This window comes from Myotis myotis, unplaced genomic scaffold (assembly GCF_014108235.1).
Source record: "Myotis myotis isolate mMyoMyo1 unplaced genomic scaffold, mMyoMyo1.p scaffold_m19_p_1, whole genome shotgun sequence".
Taxonomy (NCBI): Eukaryota; Metazoa; Chordata; class Mammalia; order Chiroptera; family Vespertilionidae; genus Myotis; species Myotis myotis.
The window spans coordinates 58,041,917-58,062,849 of NW_023416313.1; the positions used below are offsets into that span (position 1 = coordinate 58,041,917).

Consider the following 20,933-nt stretch of genomic DNA (forward strand, 5'->3'; position numbering starts at 1 on the left):
AGAAACATAGATGAGAGAGAAACATCGATCAGCTGCCTCTTGCACACCCCCTACTGGGGATGTGCCCGCAACTAAGGTACATGCCCTTGACCAGAATCGAACCTGGGACCCTTGAGTCCACAGGCTGATGCTCTATCCACTCAGCCAAACCGGTTAGGGCTGCCTTCAGTTTTAATGACAGACTTGCTGGATAGAGTAATCTTGGTTGTAGGTCCTGGCTTTTCACCATTTTTAATGTTTCATGCCAATCCCTCTGCCTGAAGTGTTTTTATTGAGAAATCAGCTGAAAGTTATGGAAACACCTTTGTAGGTACTAATTGCTTTATTCTTTTGGCTTTTAAAATTCACTCTTTGTCTTTAATCTTTGGTATTTTAATTATGATATGTCTTGCTGTGGCCCTCTTTGGGTTCATCTTGATTGGGACTCTCTATACTTCCTATACTTGTATGACTTTTTCCTTCACGATTTAGGGAAGTTTTCAGCCATTATTTCTTAAAACTGGTTCTCTATCCCTTGCTCACTCTCTTCTTCTTCTGGGACCTCCTATGATATGGATGTTGTTATCTTGTCATTGTCCCAGAGGTCCCTTAGGCTTTCCTCACTTTTTTAAATTCTTTTTTTCTAATCCTCACCTTAGGATATTTTTTCCTAAGGTGATTTTCAGAGAGAATAGAAAGAAGGGGAGGATAGGAGAGAGTTGGGGGAGAGAGAAATATCAATTTGAGACAGACACATCGATTGGTTGCTTCCCTCACGTGCCCCAACCAGGGCCTGGAATCAAACCTACAACCCAGGTATGTGCCCTTGACAGGAATCGAACCTGTGACCCTTCATTGTACAGGCTGACATTCTAACCACTGAGCAATGCCAGCCAGGACCTTTTTTCTTTTTGATGCTCTGCTTGGGTACTTACTGGTATCTTGTCCTCTAAATTGCTGATTCGCTCCTCTGTTTCATCTAACCTGCCATTTATTCCTTCTAGTGTATTCTTCATTTCTGACTAGTTATTTTTTATGGTTTCTGTGTCCTTTTTAATTCTTACAATTTCTTTAAGTTCTCACTGAGATCATCCATTCTTCTACTAAGGTCCCTGAATAGTCCTATAACCATTGTTCTAAACTCTTCATCTGGTATTTTGATTGCTTCCATTTCATTTGATACATTTTCTAGGGTTTCTCTTGCTCTTTCTTTTGAGGCACATTTCTTTGTCTCCCCATCTTGTCTCTCTGTATTAGGTAGATCTGCTATGACTCCCAAAATTGTTATAATGGCTTTATGATGAAGGTATCTTGATGGGAAATTGGCCCCAATTCAATCAAACCATTTAGTCTCTGCTAGAGTCTCCAGTTCTAGTTCGTTGGACAGGCTCACTACAGGCTCAGGTTGGGTGCAGCCAGCCATCCCCTCTGCAGGAGCAAGCTCAGCCTGGCAGAGTCACCAAGTTCAGGGGGACAGATCAAGAGTCTCTTGTGTGATGCTGGTCTAGCCCACAGAAGGGGGGCAAGCACTTTGTCCTAGTCCCAAACAATAGCTTCCCAGACACTCACATTCTGAATGTCCCAGCTCTCACTCCCCCCTGCAGAGCACGTTATCTGGAATTTGGAAGAGTAGATTCAAACAGTCTCCCTTTGGGGGTGGTGCCTGCAAACCTGTAGGAGGGGATTGGTCACCTCTTCTCCCTCCTGGGGTAGCATGGGGTTATCTCACAGGGGAGATAGAAGTGGTCCCCCTGTAACGTGGCCACACAACCCCACACCCACCCATCTGTTTCCTAGACAAAGTTTCTGCAGGAGATGTGCACCAAAAGTCCCAGCTCTGCATAGCACTCTGGCTTCCCTGAGCAGCTGAACTCAACAGGGTGGGGCCAGCCAAGTGATTCATCAGGTTGTCAGGGTGGGTGCTGGCTCTGCACACCAGGCTGGGGAGACCCGTCCCCTTTTTAAAGCCACAGTCACTGAGTCTCTGCCAAGAGCCTGCCCAGAAAATGAGGGCTCCAAAGATCACTGCTGGGTGCAGCGAGCAGATCCCTCCGCAGGGAGTTTTGCAGTTGAGATACCCTCCAGCCTCTCAGCCCCTCACCTGGGGTTTCCTCATTTTTTTAAATTCTTTTTTTCTAATCTTCACCTTAGGCCATTTTTTCCTAAGGTGATTTTCAGAGAGAATAGAAAGAAAGGGAGGATAGGAGAGAGTTAGGGGAGAGAGAAACATCAATTTGAGAGAGACACATCGATTGGTTGCTTCCCTCACGTGCCCCTTCTGCAGCCCTCTGACCAATCTCTATGTGGCTTCTGCAAACCCTTGGTTATGGTAGTTCTGTTCAGCTAACATTCAGCTGGTGATTCAGGTTGATTGCTCTATAATTTAACTGTAAATTCGGTTTGAGTCTGGGAGCAGGGGTGAGTGTAGCTTCCACTACTCTGCAGCCATTTTGGAATGCTGGTTTTTTGTTTTGTTTTTTTAACAAAGAGAACAGGGTCCCAGAGATTTCATTGGCAACAGCTTCCTATTTTGTTTTTATTACATTGATTACATATTTTTATAGTTGGATTCTATTTATGGCAAGTGATACTGACTTTCTGTTTACAGTTGTGATATAAAGTTTCTTTAAGTGAATATATGTACGTAAGCAATTTATAAACAAGACCAGAAATTATGAAAATGTCACCTGCATGAATGAAGTTTGAATAATACTCCATGATTGTATCTTTTGTGAGCCTTCCAAATTGACTTTTCTATGCTTACTTATTTCTGCATTTGAAGTCAAAGACAAGGGACATGAAGTAGGGAGAATAATTTGTACTATAGAAGAAGCCAAGAACTAGTGTACAGTCTACCTGGACTCAAGCAGTTCTCCAGACACATTAGTCTTAGATCTCGCATTTTGAATGCTAGACTTTTAAGGCACACAGATCACCTTCAAGCCTCAGCACATGAGTCACATTTTAGGATGCCCTTCTTACACAAGAAAGATTTGTTTTTCAAGAAACATCAGGGAAACAAGACTAATTTGTGGTTCTTCTTTCCCTGAATTTTTTAAGAATTACCATCTCTAAAAATTGATGTGTTCATTTTTCAGCTCAGCAGTTTCATTATTCAGTGCATCTCCATTCCAAATTTTTCTTTTAACTTCCTGCAACTTCCATATCAGCTTTCATACCAAGATTCTTCTTGACTGAATCACAGCTCTTATTATTATAGTAGAGGCCCAGTGCACAAATTTGTGCATGGGTGGAGTCCCTCAGCCTGGCTGGTGATCGGGGCTGATCAGGGCCGTCTCACCCAGTCCTGATCAGGGCCGATCGGGGCTGGCCAGCCATGGGGAGGGACTGCTGGAGGTTGGCCAGTTGGCCGGGGGGATGGGGCCACTGGAGGTTGGCCGGCCACGGGAGGTTGGCTGTGGGAGTGCACTGACCCCCAGCTGGCAGCTCCTGCATTGAGCGTCTGCCCCCTGGTGGTCAGTGTGCATCATAGCAACCAGTTGACCAGTCGTTCAGTCGCTTCGGCTTTTATATATATAGATATTAATAAATCAACTTTTGTTGAACTTCATTTTCTTTATCCAAGACAGTAAAACTTACATTTCTTGTACTTTCCATTTCAAATAGGTTTGGTGTTTCTAAGCATTGCAGCAAACTAAAAATATCAATAATCTCATTAAACTATGTTTTCCTTGCTGGTGGCTGGTATATAGTCTGATTTAGGCTATAATTTCTGTACATGCAAATGATATTAATTTCATTTGTTTTCTGAATTTTTAGTAATACTGGTTTATATTTTTCTATACTTGTATTGAATGTAGGTCAAGGAATACTTATGCCTAATAATGTGAAATAATAATATTTACATGTTAATTATTGTTTATAAATTTGGTCATGTATTAAAGTGATAGGGAAATATCCTAATAATTAATGCCCCTGATTAATATTGTAGAAGAAGAAAATCACATTGCAGAATACATCAGATGGAATAAAACATGCCTTCCAGACAGACAACAGCAAGGTATGCCAGTACCTGCTGCATCTCTGCTCTTCCCAGCATAAGTTCCAGCTACAGATGAAAGCAAGACAGAGCAACCAAGATGCCCAAGATATTGGTAAGGAGACACAAACGATGACAGATGACTCCGGGGTGTATGCATGGTTTTTGCCACAAATTTTAAAAGCACTTCCATGTTTAGGATAAAAATTACAAGCTATCTAGATGTTAAATGATTAAGTCAAGTTTAGAAAAGTGTGAAAAGAAGCCGAAATTTCAATTTCATGTTCATTTTGAAAACGACCCCAGATCAGTCAGGGGATACCTGTTGAAATATATATTTTGTGTTTATCCCTAGGATAACTAATGTAAATGTTATAGACATTTGGGTTATATTCTCTACCCATAGTAAACTTAAGCACTGTTTGGGAAGGTAAGACTAATATACATGAAACAATAAATAGTACACAATAGAGGGTCAGGGTTTGAATGACAGATTATAGCGTACAGACTCTGTGATCATGAGAAGAGGAGAGGGGGAGCAAAGACAAGGGTACTTGAGTGATGGCGCTTGAATTGGAATTTTGAAGAACAAAAATAATTAAATAGATTAAACAAAAATGGCAAGTTGTTTTCCAAATGGAGGAAAGAACCTGGGAAATAGGCAGGGGGCAGGGGAGTATGCACCCAGCATGGTGAAGTTACATACCTTAGCACATTTCCCACCTGTTAGTTTTACTTGGGTATGTCCTGTTTTGAGACTGACATGAATAGCCAAAGTACCCAATATAAATGGTCAGGAGAGTGGTTTTGGTTTCTTTTAAAAGGGAACCAGCAGAAGAAAGTAGTTCAACTCTGAAAGAACATCTCAATCAGAACTGAAATATTTGAAGGTTAACTTTGCAAGACCACATGTAGAATTAAAGTTATATAAAATCTAGTTCTGTGTAGTATATAGTTATACAAAATCTAGTTCTGCGTAGTATATTGTTATAAACTTCAAGTTAAACACTCTGAAGGCTTAGTTTAAAAAATTTAATGGAATAGCACTCATGATCTGTGCATCAGAGCTCTCTGAATTCCTTATCCAAACTTTCTCACATCCTGAAATCTTACAGAAATTATATTCCCCGTGGGATCAGAATGGGGTGATGGCAACCTGTGAATAGCCTTTCAAAATCAAGACGGTAGGGGCTGTATGCTTATGAAAAATGAAGATTCCAGAAACCTACCTGAAACATGGTATATCCCAATCTTTGGGCATTGGGTTCCTGGAATCTGTATTTTAACCGGCTTTCTTCAGTATTGATGTTTATGCATGCTAAAATATGATAACTACTGCTATAATCTCATTATTCCTTTTCTTTTCCTGCTTTGCTAAAAAATTTATATGTTTCCAAACTATAGTGAAATATCTAATTTATTAGGGTTACCAGTATTTCTACTTGGACTCATATTCAGTACAAACCAGAATTGAACAAATGAAGGTTACATCATAATAGATGTGGTATAGTGTACTATAGTAACAAATAATCAGAAGACCATCTGTGAAGCTAGCCTTCCATCTTCAACATTTCTTATACTAAAGAATAATGTAGTATAGATCTTAACAATATAGTGAAGATCATGAACTATGGAGCCAGATGCCAGAATTCCAACCTCACACTATTACTTATAAGTTCTGAATCTTGGCAGGCTACTTAAAACCTCTGCTTTAGTTCCTTATCTGTAAAGTGATTATCCTAATGAGAATACCTTATAATACATCATAAGGTTGCTCTGAAGATGAATGTACTGTAAAGCAATTTAAAAATGCCTGGCATAGTGTAAATATTGAATAAGTATTTATTATTATCATGACCATCATTGTTTTACCACCATTGTTACTAGTAGTAGTAGTAGTATGACCTTAGGAAAATAATTGACTTTTTGGAGTCTGACTTTCTTCACCCATGAAGTGGGAACGCTATCTGTATCTCACAGATTTGCCCTGGGAATACAACAGCTGTGGATCCTTGAACTCATATGGGAAAGCATTTAAGAATGGTATTAATCTATCTATATTTTCCCCAGATTTTGTTAAACCTTCAAAGGAATTATTTTCTGGTTAGAATTGGCTTAGAAGTAACTGCCTGCCCATGTAACTATCTGACAAGTGAAAATAACTGGTGTTATCTATAGGATGTTGAAGGGCTAGCAAATGCATGTTACTTCTTTAGAGTTATAGAATTGTGAAAGAAAGAACCTTAGAGGCCAGTATGTTGGAAACTTTACTGATGAGGGAAAAGGTTCAGAGAAGATAGTGTATCACCTAGCCTTAGAGTTAGAAGTCAAACAAGGCTGGAACCCTGGTCTCTTAAATTCTAATCCAATAATCTTTCTATTTTGATGAGCTTTTGAAGAACTAATTTGCATGGAATTAAATTGAGATTAATAATCATTTATTAAGCACTTACTACTTGTAAGACACCATGCTAGGTGCTGTGGGATAACAAAAATAACTGACGTCCCTCAACTCAAAAGAGCATACAGTTAAGTTGATGTATAAGGAACTACAAAACCATAAAAGGGACTGAACAGTAAAGAGCACAAAGAAAGGTTAGGAAGTGTGGAGTACAGACTGAGTGTGGAACTAGCAAGCCTTTGGGTTCAAATTTGGAACATTAGTATTAGGATGTAGGCTTATTCTAATCTGTATCCCATCTTGGCTTAGAGCAGCCGTGGGCAAACTACAGCCAGTGGGCCAGATCCGGCCCGTTTGAAATGAATAAAACTATTGAAAAAAAAGACCGTACCCTTTTATGTAATGATGTTTACTTTGAATTTATATTAGTTCACACAAACACTCCATCCATGCTTTTGTTCCGGCCCTCCAGTCCAGTTTAAGAACCCATTGTGGCCCTCGAGTCAAAAAGTTTGCCCACCCCTGGCTTAGAGTTTTTTCAAGGTGAAAGCAGTAGGATAAGCCAGGTAACTGGATGATTTATGATCCCATCCCACAAATATTTGCAATATTTTAAGTCCTACACAGGAGTAGGATATGAGTGGATTTAACTAGCATAATCCTTGATGTTTACAAAAGAGATATATACTAAACAGAACTGGCTGTTCCTATTCCTGCTAAAATTTGTTCTACATTTGCCTTAAGGGTGAAGAATGTATTGAATGTAAAGGTATTTCCTGGTAATTGAATCTGTGTAAGATTCAGTTTTTCATCTTTATTAAAGAAAATAGAAATGTTGTCTGCTCTAATAAAAATTGTATTTTAGGCTAAAGATCATTGTGGGAATTTTTAAATGAAAGTCTTTTTTAAAAATTATTATCCTGTTTTTAACTTGGTGTCCACTTCTACTTCAGAGAAAGAACATTGAATTTTTCTGAGGACAATGAGACATATTTATTTAAACTTCATCCTGATGCATGAATATTACAAACCTTTGGTATTTTCCTATCTATTTATACCTGAGATAAAGTATTCATTATTAATCTTCCTAGGAATTAGAAAATAATAAAACAATCTAAAGATCTAAGTCAGCAACAGTTGACATTTTATTTTATTTTTTGTGTGTGTGTGACATTTTTAAAAGGAAGTTTTACAGCTGTTTTACATAAGTAGTTGAGCTATATTCCTTAGAGCTGCAACACAGGGTTGATACTTTACATGGGAGTGGCAAATGGAGTGCGTTGTGATGTGGATTACTAGTGCATGAACAACTGAATCATTTCAAATTCTGTGCTCCTGGTCCTTTATTGACATGGAAGGACTTTTATGCAAAAATTCTGTGATGCAGTGCTTTTGTTAATAGCCTCAAATGTTTAAATGCTTCCATGACATTAGTTTCCAAAATAGAATAGCCAAGCACTTGTTATAAGGTGTCTCTAAATTTAGCCTCTAAAAGACGATTTTGGATGTACTGGTATATTTAGAAGTGAAAGGAATTTAAGCATGAAGAGAACCCCAGCTCCTTGATCATGTAACTTAACGGAAACCAAGAGAGAAGAACACAACTAATATTTGATTCTTCCACGGCTCCTGTGCCACATTTAAATCATGAAAAGCCAACAAGATTGGATGGTGGGATTGGCATAGTAATGAAATAACAAAAGAAATGATTTACCATTAAGGCCTTTTGTGGCAACAGTTTTATTGAGATATAATTCACATACCATGCAATTTACCCATTTAAAGGGTACAATTCAATGGTTTTTAGTATAGCCACAGGGCTGTGCAACTATCACCACAATCTGCCTTAAGCTTTTAAAAATATAATAATTAAGAACTTTTTCTCTGGGCAAAACTCCTCTGCTCAGCTTCCTTTTTGGCATGATCTCACCATGTTGGCCTATCCAGGTATCACCTCTCTCTCCCCATCCTTGGTTTTCGCAGACACACTACTAGGGTTGAAAATTTCTCTGTCAAATGTCATTCTCATTTCTAACTGAAACCGATAATTGGGAACTTGGGGTCAGTAAGCCTGAAGCCCAAACATTATTGGATCCAAGGGAATCGTTAGATGAAGTAGGAAATGCTAACCAGGCCCTGAATGGGAGAAAGCTGCAAGGATGGAGAGATGATGGTATGAAAACCAAGACCTTCCAACCTCCTCTTTAAAATCCTGGATTGCCACACTTTGAAAGCTTTCTACTTATTCTGGCAGTCAAGACAATTAAAAACTGCATGCTGTATTTTGTTTATTAAAATAACTCTTCTCATAAAGGTACTGCAGTGTTTCCATCGTGTAAAGCAATCCTATTTCCTTGTAGAGAGAGCTTCGTTTAGGAGCCTGAATCTCCAAGCGGAGTCCGTTAGAGGATTTAACTTGGGACGAGCAATCAGCACTGGCAGTCTGGCCAGCAGCACCCTGAACAAACTTGCCGTTCGACCTCTGTCAGTTCAAGCTGAGATTCTGAAGAGGCTCTCCTGCTCAGAGCTGTCGCTTTACCAGCCATTGCAAAAAAATTCAAAGGAGAAGAGCGGCAAAGCTTCGTGTGAGGAAAAGCCTAGAGAGATGAGCAAATCATACCACGATCTCAGTCAGGCCTCTCTCTCTCCTCATCGGAAAAATGTCATTGTTAACATGGAATCCCCTTCACAAACCATTGTGGAGTTGGTAGGAAAACCGTTTCACCAGATGGCAAGATCTGATACAGAATCTTTGGCAGAAGTCACAAAACTTAATAAGTAAGATCATAATTAACTAACCCGAACTACATATTTGTAAATTCTACATTTCATACATTTGTTTTTGTTTTATAATTTTCACCTTTTTTTTTTTTTTTTTTTACATTGACACTTCCTCCTCCTACCTTCCTTTTCCTCTTTAGTTCAAAGTCTGTTGCAAGTTTAAATAGAAGTCCTGAAAGGAGGAAACATGAATCAGACTCCTCATCTTTTGAAGACCCTGGTCAAGCATATGTTATAGGTCAGCATAAACAAGCTTACCTTCTTTTCCCCCATACCTGGTGCTCATAGTAAAGTGAATCAGATAATGTAATTTACCAAAGAATTTTTTTTGGTTCTATGTCCCAATTACCAAAACTGTTTGGAATATAAACTTTTTAGGCTACTTAAAATGCACCAAGTGAAATAGAATGATTTAACAACTGATTCTTAGCTTTCTCTTGGTGGCAATTAAAAGCCATTACCATCTTACCAAGAGAACCAGACAGCGAACCCTTGGCTTTGGTTGTCCTTTCTTCGGGTTTTCCTCACACACCTGTGAGAGTAGACTCCACTAATGCTGTATTTTTTTTTTTTTTTTTGAAGAAAGGTTTATTTAAGGTACTTTCAGAATAGCATGAAAGGAATTGTCTCTAAAAACAAACTGGATGGGTTGGTAGGTAGAAATTCCTAGTTGATTTAAGTTTTTCAAATTCTCCCAACTAGGTGGGGCCTATTAATATAAGTAGAGATGTCGTGTGTTTATAAACACACAATACCTTATATAAGGTAATACTTTCAGGTTTCCTGTTGCTTTATGCATCTTAAAAGGGACATGCATAGAATTGATCTTTGAGAAGAATAGCTATTTAAGCACAGAGGTCCAAAAGATTCCTCAAAATAGGAAACAGCTGGGGAGATAAAAGGAAAACAAGAATAACCATCTTCTGCTGTTGTTCACCAAATAATACTAGTTATCTCTCCCTTAGACCAAAGTTTGATCATTTAACTCCCAATTATACAAAGTTAGAAACTAGTATTTTCTCATCCTGTAGTTGGTTTGGGGATATGTGAAGTAAATGAAGTTAAAAAAGAACTCTACACTATAGTTGATAAATATGTATGGAAAGCAACATTACTTTATTAATACAGGCTTCCAAACTTTCAGTGATTATACTATCATCAATTTTAATTGAATTGGTGAAAAAAAAAAAACTTTAAACATATAAAAAACAAAGTCATCTTATATATTAAAAATAGCCCAGAAAATACTTTTCAAAGTACATTCACTATAATGGGATCTCTTATAGAGTCTAAGCTATTGATCTACATAGAAGAAATCCATCACATATCAGATGTAGAATAGTAAAATATTCCATAGACAAATACAGATAAAATAAAACTCATCCATGAAAGAAAATTTATTTCTGCATTTTTTAATTAAGGTTATCCATTCTTATTGAATATTGGATTTTCTTTTAACATTTGAACACATGTTTTTAAAAATCATTTCAGTTTCATCACTTCATATTTGGCATATTAAAATGTCATTGTCATAAACAATTCATTTGTTTTTAAGTTTATTCTGCAAAACAAGTTGATATGCTTAACTTGGACATTAAAAATAGAAAATAAGCCTATTATGGGAAGACATATTTTTCTGAGTATAAATAAAAGAAAATGCTACCTTAATGTTTTATTGCTTTTTATGCATTTATCAGAAGAAATTACTTCTATATCTAATATCTGATCATTTTATAAACTGTCTAATAATTTAATTTATACCACAGGAATGACTTTGCATAGTTCTGGAAATTCTTCATCCCAAGTTCCCTTAAAAGAAAATGGTAGGTTTACACAATGTTTTTCCCCTCCTTTTCATCATATCTTTTCTCTTGTACCTGATGAGCTGGTCTTAGACCTAATAACAAAGCGTCTCTGAATCCGTGCCAAGGATTTTAGGCCTTATACTGGAGCCAAAGGAGAACGTATTTGCAGCACCTAGTGATGTGGTGGGACCTGTCATTTAGGCTAATGTTGGTGAACTAGACAAACAACAGATTAAAGATATGGACACTAATTGGGAAGCTAAGATAATTCGGTGAGAGATAATTTTGATTAACGAGTTTTAATAGAGGCAGTTATTTTAAAGAGATCTTGAGCTGAATTTCTAAGTAAAAGGATTTATTCAGGTAGATTGTTGAGGATAAGCATTCCAGACCAAGGCTGTAATATGGTCAGAGATATGGAGACAGGTGAAAAGATAACAGGTTCAGGAACTTGCATCAATCTCTGCATGAAGGTATGTGAGAACAGGATTAAAGCTTAGAACTAAGCAGGGACTAGCTTTGAGTCTTAGCCTAAATATTATGGGAAGCATTTGAAGACTTAAAATGTTGAAATTTAGAGCAGAAGTCTAAGAAACAAAGTTACAGGAAGAAATTTTGTGCAGTGACTTCAAAGTCAGTAGATTCACCATTTTTAGAATTTAGGTTACAAAATACTTTCATGGACATTATCTTACTTGATCTTTCTAGCATCTTTCATGGGAAGAAGGAATGTTTTACTCTGCATACACTAGTTTCTTACCCTCAAACTCTTGAAGTTGAAATAATCCGAAATCTGATGAGAAAAAAGCAAATATATTAATCGATGTTTTAATATAGTTAAACTTGATGAAGCTTTGAGGTTAGTTCTAATGTGCCTGGAAACAGACTTGAGAACCAAGAAAAAATGAAGGCATTAAGAGTAGATTGAACCATATGAAACTGCTGTTTTTGTAGGTCAAAACTCAAACACCAGAGTGCCATTATCTGTAATTCTCATTCTCTGATAGAAATAGACATACTGCCCGGCCAGTGTTGCTCAGTGGTTGAGCTTCAACCCAGGAACCAAGAAATACACATACCAGGTCTTTGAGAGAAGAAAATTTTCCTTGGAAGTAAAATTGTGTCATAGTGTAAAAATACACACAACTATCTTAAAAACTCATGGAAAATGTAGGATTTTTTCATCTGATTATTAAAAAATATATCAATCTTGAAAAATCTGAGGGGGATATCATTAAAGAAAAAGTGAACTTATACAGGTACTTGGGCCTAAGTTACTAAGACCCTGGTCTATATCTTTATGATGATCAAGTGTCTTACATGTAGTGAATTTAGAATACCTGTGTGCCTAAATAATTATTAAAATGCCTGTAATGGTGGTAATTATTGAATAACAGCTATTGAATGCTTATTGTGTCCTAAACACTTATGTTTAGCTCTCATTTAATAATAGGTGAGTGGCTAATATTATTCCTTTTCACAAATGAGAAACCACACCATAGAGAGGCTGGATCTCACAGAAGGTCATGGAGCTTTAAGTGCCCAGGTCATAATTTGAATGCAGGAAGCCTGTTTCCCAAGCCCCGCTCTAATCTACTCTTTCAACTGTTTCCTATACAGTAACGCTTAATTATATTCAGAGGTACTATTTCTACCAGCTAAGCTTTTTCAAGAAGCTGTATAATAATTTGTTAAAGGATAACATCTGGAAGTGTGTGTTGGCCTTCCTTCTGATGGAAAAGAATATGAGTTCACATTGGAGACCACTTGAGCAGCATGTGCAGGGTAGCTTCTTTTTCAAACCTTTAGAAATGTCATCTTCCCACCTAGCCCCTATAGAGGAAGGGCCAATCCAGCTGCCTACGGATGTGTGCCCCAGTTGCCTTGCAGGCAAGTCTATGGCTTCTTCAATTTCTCTTTGAGTCTGCCCAATTAGCCCTGAATTAGTGCTCTGTTGAGAACTCAGTTTTCATGTAATAAAGTATGGCAAACATTTTTCTAAATAAGGTAACTGATAAAAAAGTTAAGTACTTGCCCATGAGTCAAATATGTGCTCTCTTATTCTAATTTCAATGTTCTTTCTTGCTGGTCAAGATTATTAGAAGAAATTGGAAATGAGCATCAACTAATATTGAAGTATTCATAACTTAATACAAGGACCAACAAATACTACTTAATCTTTTATGACTTTTAGAGACCCTTAATGAAGGTGAACCTTGAAAAAGAAGATAAAAAAAAAGGGGGGACATGAATCTTATAATCTCATGGAACAAATATGGAAAAGATTCTCAGTTTTTTTAAAAAATATATTTTATTGATTTTTTTTTTTTACAGAGAGGAAGGGAGAGGAATAGAGAGTTAGAAACATCAATGAGAGAGAAACATCGATCAGCTGCCTCCTGCACATCCCCCACTGGGGATGTGCCCACAACCAAGGTACATGCCCTTGACCAGAATCAAACCCGGGACCCTTCAGTCCGCAGGCCGACGCTCTATCCACTGAGCCAAACCGGTGCTGGCAAGATTCCCATTTTTTTATTGTAATTTCAAAAAAATAAAGGTTGCTTAACCTTTCAAACAGCACACTTCTATAATATTTCTTCCTAAGAGAGTAAAAACAAAAATGTAGAACTTATCCAAGAATTATGTAAAATTGGTTTTCAATGTTTCTCATTTTATTATAATTCAGGATTATTATATAATTAAAAAGTAACTTTTAGCTAGATTTGTCACCTTCCTTCTTGTTCAAACCAAAACAAACACTCTTAACAAAAACAAAATGCAAAAAACAAAAATGTCATTGGAAAGGTTATTCTAATACAAAAGGACTTGGTGCAGACAGTAAAAATAAGCCTTTTTTTCCCTAACATTAAAACTGATTTTTTTAAAAATATCTTTTTATTGATTTGAGAGAGGGAGAGAGAGATAGAAACATCGATGATGAGAGAGAGTCATTGATAGGCTGCCTCCTGCACACCCCACACTGAGAATCGAGCCTCCAACCCAGGCATTCCTGACCAGGAATCTAACTGTGACCTCCTAGTCATAGGTTGGCGCTCAACCACTCAGCCACGCCGGCTGGGCAAAACTGATTATTTTTTATGGACAATATTAAATTCAAGCAATAAAATGTTATACAAACAAAAGTAAGACTTTAAAATACACTTTGTTTAATAGGATTTTTTATTTTTATTGATCTCAGAGAGTAAGGGAGAGGGAGAGAGGGATAGAAACATTAATGATGAGAGAGAATAATTGATAGGCTGCCTCCTGCATGCCCCTACTGATATGGGAATTAACCAGAAGTAAAAAAAATAGAGTCAACTAAATTGAGGACTGAAAGGAACTTAAAAAAGTTTATTCAAATCATCTTTTCATTTTATGGATGAGTTAAACGAGTCCCCAAGATGTTATTTGGCTCCAAATACTCAGCTATTTAAATATTCTGGCACAGAAATACAATACCAAAGTTGTCATTTTGATCCCCTTTACCTACCACTGGAGCAGTTATTTTATTAGTAGCTTAACAATGAAAAATGCCTCTATTTGTTTTTGAACAATATGGTGCTACTGACTCATTATCCCCAGGATTTCAAGTGGGTCTTTTTCCTTAAGGCGAGTGATGGATGTATCTAGAGCAGTGGTTCTCAACCTTCCTAATGCCGCCACCCTTTAATACAGTTCCTCATGTTGTGGTGACCCCCCAATTTCATTGTTACAAATTGAACATAATTAAAGCATAGTAATTAATCACAAAAACAACATGTAATTATATATGTGTTTTTCAATGGTCTTAGGTGACCCTGTGAAAGGGTCATTCAACCCCCAAAGGGGTCGCGACCCACAGATTGAGAACTGCTGATCTAGAGCTTACTCTACCTGTAGTCTAGTTAATCTTAGAATCAATGGCATGAAGCTGCCCTGTAATTGACAAAGTTCTATATATATATAACCAAGAAATTAGTTTTTCTTGTGAAAAAAAAAAAAGTTGACTCAGAGTGATTATACAGGGTGGAGCAAAAGTAGGTTTACAGTTGTGAGTACAGGAAATAGTTTATTTAGTATTATTATTTATTACTAGAGGCCCAGTTCACGAAATTCGTGCACTGGGGGGGGGGAGAGTGGTCTCTCAGCCCAGCCTGTGCCCTCTCACAGTCTGGGAGCCCTCAGGGGATGTCCTTAGGTGCTACTGCAGAGGCAGGAGAGGCTCCCACCACCGCCCCTGTTCTTGCCAGCCATGAGCCCGGCTTCTGGCTGAGCGGCGCTCCCCCTGTGGGAGCACACTGACCACCAGGGGGCAACTCCTGCATTGAACGTCTGCCCCCTGGTGGTCAGTGCACATCATAGCGCTCAGTCATTCTGCCGTTCGGTCAATTTGCATATAAACCTTTTATTATACAGGATTATTGTATTTTTTCCCATACAAACAACTGTAAACCTACTTTTGCCCCACCCTGTATGGCTGTGGCCTTATTAGAAATATGATCTTACTGTGAAATTCAATTAGTTTACTCATAGATCTATCTATCATTAGTATCTACAATTTATTCTAGTTAGTGACTATAGGTGTCCACATGAACCTTATGAGAGAAGAGAAAGGCAGCGTCTAATGCAGAGGAGGGTATACATTTTATTTCTTAATTATATATTTATTATATTAAGATCTTTTCCAGGTAAACATTATTGAGAATGAAACTGATAGTTACTGATGTGATAATACAGCATATATTACTCAGAGAAGTGAAAATTTCAAGTTTAAGTTCTTTTTCACTTTAAAATATTTGCAGAATTTTCTGGGTTATAGAATACATTAATGGGAAAAGAAAATTATTTTAAGGTTTTAAAGATAAGTACTCCTTGAATATTAGTGCTTGTTTCCTTGTAACACTTAACTCAGAAATGTCTTGGTATTTGAAATATCTAGCTACCTCACTTTCAGAGATTAATAAATTCTATTCAGTCCTCATTGAATTCTATAAATACCTTTAAATTTAATTGTCATGTATTATATACCCTCAGATACTTCATCCTCCCTCTTTTTTAAACTAGTGGAAGAATATTTGAACATCTATTTGAATAGAATTCAAAAATAAATAAAAACTTCGTGTGTACACAGTACTATTTAGTGACATGTAGTTGCACGAACATTTTTCCTTCCTTCTGTCCTCACATTAATACGTCACTTTACGTGGAGGTAGACTGTGGATGGGGCAGGGGGACATCACTGTTAAAAAGAATAGGTTAGCACCCTGGCCGGTGTGGCTCAGTGAATAGAGCATCTGCCTGCCGACTGAAGAGTCCCGGGTTCGATTCCGGTCAAGGGCACATGCCTGGGTTGCGGGCTCCATCCCCAGTAGGAGGCGTGCAGGAGGCAGCCGACCCATGATTCCCTCTCATCATTGATGTTTCTATTTCTCTCTCCCTCTCCCTTCCTCTCTGAAATTAATAAAAATGTATTTTAAAAAAAGAGTAGGTTAGCAAAGCTTCTCTTTCCAAAAGAATATTCAACTCCGCCCTACTCAAGTCTTCTGCTCTAGCTACACTGATCTGTGGCATTTCCCCAGGACTCTTTCTACCTTCTTTCCATCTCAACTGTTGCTAATGCCATCCTTGTTGCTGCACTAGTATAACCATCTCCATAATCCACTTATTAAAATCCTACCCAACTTCCTTGAAGTTTCTGTATTTCTGGCAATAAGAAGCCTCTCCTTTTTTATGGGTCTGACTCATGCCTTTGCTCTGCAGCTATTTCACTGACAGTCTCAACAAAATTCTCTGTATCACTCAGGCTAGATCTTTGCCCGTCTGTCCAAGATTTGGTCTGATGCAGCTCACAGTTACTATGCTAGCGGCTTTCATATACAATCACATTTTATGTTCCCTAATTGCCTAGTGAGGGTCTTTGACAGGAAAATTGTTCAGTAAACATTTGAAGGATGAAAGAATAATTGAATAAACGAATGTTTAAATCTCACTGGTGAATCCTTGAATATAGAGAGCTTAATGTGTTGCTTCTAGTTAGGAAAGTAAATATGCAAAAATACTGCAAATTTAACGTTGTGTGTGTGTGTGTGTGTGTAATCCAGTGTTTACCTAGGATATATCTTAGCATACACATTAGCCTAATAAGTAATATAAATAACCAATCTTGTTAGTGTATGGTGGGAAATGAAAATAAAGAAAATGGAATTATTCTTTGAATAGATATATTTGACTTCTAGCAGGTAGTCCCTAGGGACATGAAGAATATCAGCTTTATAACTGAAGGCAAAACACTGTATAGAGTAAATGGACTTTGTCTTCACGATGGTGGCAGAAGTTTACATTTACATACCTAATGTGACCCCACTTCCTTATTTATTTATTTATTTATTTATTTATTTTATGAGTTTTGTTCTGCTGTATTATGTATTTAATTCTAGCTGAAAATTAGGATTAATTGCCTGTTTTAGGATAAAAGCATCATGGCTGCTTAAATGATAATATTAAGCTAAGCATTAACTAACACATGCCATTGTTCTGTGATTTGGGGAGGGATTTTAATAAATTAATTAGGAATACTGAATTACTACTACTGTTATTGATTATAACTAAGTTTATAACTGGGTTTTTGTCAAAAGAGAATCAATGAAAGGGACATGTATACTACAGGAAGCTAGCAAACTTTCACTAATACTTATGTTTAAGGGACAAGGTTAATTTACTTCAGAGAGCAAATGATTGTTTTTATTGTTTTCTGACATTAAAAGAGTTTATTTCTAGATATGGAGTATCACATATACATCATTTAAGCATTAATACATGTTGTACAATAAAGGTATGACTTGTTTTATACCACAATACAATTTAAACTCATGGGTAATTATAATTGATGTTTAAGAAGTGTATTAGTTTGCTAGAGCTTCCATAACAAGGCCCCATAAATTAGGAGGCTTAAACAACAAATTTATTATCTCACAGTTCTGGAGGCTAGTAGTCTGAAATTGAGGTGTTAGCAACATTGATTTCTTCTGAGGTGCCTCTCCTTGACTTGTAGGTGGCAGGCAGTCTTTTCTCTCTATCTTCACATGTGTGCACATGCCTGTATTCAAATTCCTTCTTATACAGACACAAGTCATATTGGATTAGGGCCTGCCCTAAAGACTTCATTGTAGCTTAATTATCTCTTTAAAAACCTATCTCCAAATATGGTCGTATTCTGAGGTACTGAGAGTTGGGGCTTCAACATATAAATTGGGGGCTGGGGAATAGAGAGAAGGGTCACAAATCAGCTCATAATGGAGAGGAAGAGCATGAGAGTGTGGACCGTTTCAGATGATTAGATTGCAAGTAAATGAAGTAATGTTTCTTATTGAAATGACAATTAAATATTTATTGATTTAATTTAGGAGATTTATGCATGATCATCCTACTTAAAAAAATAATCCAAATGGAAATAAAGTTAATTATAGCATTAAACTAGCATTTATCAAGTACCAACTTAGGACATTTTGCTGGGAAGTAATACTCGTTGTAATGTTGAACAAGTCATAAACTGTTATTCCTCATCCACAAAACAATGATTAAAAATCTCTTTACCTACCTCATGCAATTATTCCACAAATAAAATAGAAATAAATAGAAGTCCTTTGAGAATGTAAATGTGCTAGCCAAGTCATTATTAATGAGACCTTAAAAAAGAAATTTATTTTTATTGCTATTTAACTCTAGAATTTACCGTGAATATTTTACTCATTTTTAATAAAAATGTCAACCACCTATTAGTAGGAATTTCTTAATATATTTAGGAAGTCAGTGGTGATGCAAAAGAAAGACATGGAGTCAGAAAACCTGAATTTAAGAATCTGATCTTGCTAGTACTAACTGAGTAAACCTGCTCAAATTATTTAACCTCTTGAAATTTAATTAACAATTTCTAACTGAAATATTCTTATTTCACAGAGAATCATTTATAAGGAATAAATGTGACAACATACAGTTATTTTGTAAATATAAATCACTATCAAAACATAAGATGATGGCATTATATTATTTAAAATATAATTTTATAGTTACTGAGCAATCTGTAAATGAGCTTTGTTAACATTTAAATTGGAACAAGCAGACAGTCTTAATGCCTGAACGTGTTATGTTTATTTTACCTTAAAATTATGCATTTTCAATAGATGTGCTACACAAAAGATGGAGCATAGTATCCTCACCAGAAAGGGAGATTACCTTGGTGAACCTGAAAAAAGACGCAAAGCATGGCTTAGGTAAGTCACTGTGAGATTCTTAAAGTCTGTAGCATAGCATTGGGATTGAGGCACAACCTACTTCTGATCAGGCCACTGGCTGCCCACCCACAACCCCTCACCCTACCTGCCCAGTCAGGAAATGTCAAAGATGAAATGCTTACAAGCAATTCTTCCACAAAATTTAACGGTCCCATCTCATAGGTGTTACTTGTCTATATATATAAAAGCCTAAGTGACCGTCCAACCAGTAGCTATGATATGCAATGACCACCAGGGGGCAGACGCTCAATGCACTGGCATGGAAACATGGAATAGACTGCTGAATCTCAGAGAGAAAGGGGCAGGGGGGAGGGCGGAAAGAGATTAACCAAAGATCTTATATGTATACTAGAGACCCAGTGCATGGATTCGTGCACCAGTGGGGTCCCTCAGCCTGGTCTGCAGGGATCGGGCCAATACCAGCAGTCCAACATCCCTTGAGGGGTCCCAGATTGCAAGAGGGCGCAGGCCAGGCCAAGGGATCCCATCAGTGCACGAATTCGTGCACTGGGCCTCTAGTTAATTATATAGTGACAGTCTCCACACTTCTGTGTGTCAAACAGGATAATCATCATTAGTCATAGAAAGTACCAGTATAATGAAGATCTTTTTATTTTTATTTTTTTTTATTTATTTTTTTTTTTTTATTTTATTTTATTTTATTTTTTTTATTTATTTATTTTTTTTATTGCTTAAAGTATTACAAAGGGTATTACATATGTGTCCATTTTATCCCCCCGCCCTAGACAGTCCCCTAGCCTCCCCTATCCCCCAATGTCTTATGTCCACTGGTTATGCTTCTATGCATGCATACAAGTCCTTTAGTTGATCTCTTACCCCCCTACCTCCTGCCCCCCAACCCTCCCCGGCCTTCCTGCTGCAGTTTGACAATCTGTTTGAGGCAGCTCTGCCTCTGTATCTATTATTGTTCAAAAGTTTATAATGGTCTCTATTATCCATGAATGAGTGAGATCATGTGGTATTTTTCCTTCATTGACTGGCTTATTTCACTTAGCATAATGCTCTCCAGTTCCATCCAGGACGTTGCAAATGGTAAGAGTTCCTTCCTTTTTAGAGCAGCATAGTATTCCATCGTGTAGATGTACCACAGTTTTCTAATCCATTCATCTACTGATGGGCACTTAGGCTGTTTCCAGATCTTAGCTATGGTGAATTGTGCTGCTATGAACATAGGGGTGCATATATCCTTTCTGCTTGGTGTTTCTGGTTTCTTGGGATATATTCCTAGAAGTGGGATCACAGGGTCAAATGGGAGTTCCATTTTCAGTTTTTTAAGGAAACTCCATACTGTCTTCCATAGTGGCTGCACCAGTCTGCATTCCCACCAGCAGTGCACAAGTGTTCCTTTTTCTCCACATCCTCTCCAGCACTTGTCGTTTGTTGATTTGTTGTGAAGATCTTTTTAAAATGTGCTATTTCACAGGATTTCAAATCATTGGTGGGGAGAAGATGGGAAGACTGGATCTAGGTGTATTTATCAGCTCAATCACTCCTGGAGGACCAGCTGACTTAGATGGATGCTTAAAGCCAGGTACTTTACATTTAGTTAATTTCTTGTGTACTTTACTGTCGGGCATGAATTTGCACAGATATCAAAAGTGGAACTTGGACAAAATAAAAATAATTGGCAGGTTGACATTTCTGATATTTAGCATGAATTTCTCTTTGTC

At 37.3% G+C, this 20,933-nt stretch overlaps 1 protein-coding gene across 31 annotated transcripts in view; it reads left to right on the plus strand.

The window, feature by feature from the left end:
- PTPN13 (protein tyrosine phosphatase non-receptor type 13) overlaps window positions 1–20,933 on the plus strand; it is a 212,291-nt gene that overhangs the window by 124,197 nt on the left and 67,161 nt on the right. For 24 of the 31 annotated variants that reach the window (XR_004972633.1, XR_004972635.1, XR_004972634.1 and 21 more), the window contains 6 exons: window positions 3,932–4,094; window positions 8,741–9,158; window positions 9,302–9,399; window positions 10,928–10,984; window positions 19,132–19,221; window positions 20,687–20,794. Coding sequence is in view for 28 of the 31 variants with exons in the window: in XM_036338751.1 (XP_036194644.1) it covers window positions 3,932–4,094; window positions 8,741–9,158; window positions 9,302–9,399; window positions 10,928–10,984; window positions 19,132–19,221; window positions 20,687–20,794 (934 nt within the window). In the remaining 3 variants the exon portion in view is untranslated. The remainder of the gene's footprint in view (window positions 1–3,931; window positions 4,095–8,740; window positions 9,159–9,301; window positions 9,400–10,927; window positions 10,985–19,131; window positions 19,222–20,686; window positions 20,795–20,933) is intronic. The other 7 variants (XM_036338780.1, XM_036338805.1, XM_036338880.1 and 4 more) reach the window with 5 other exon arrangements.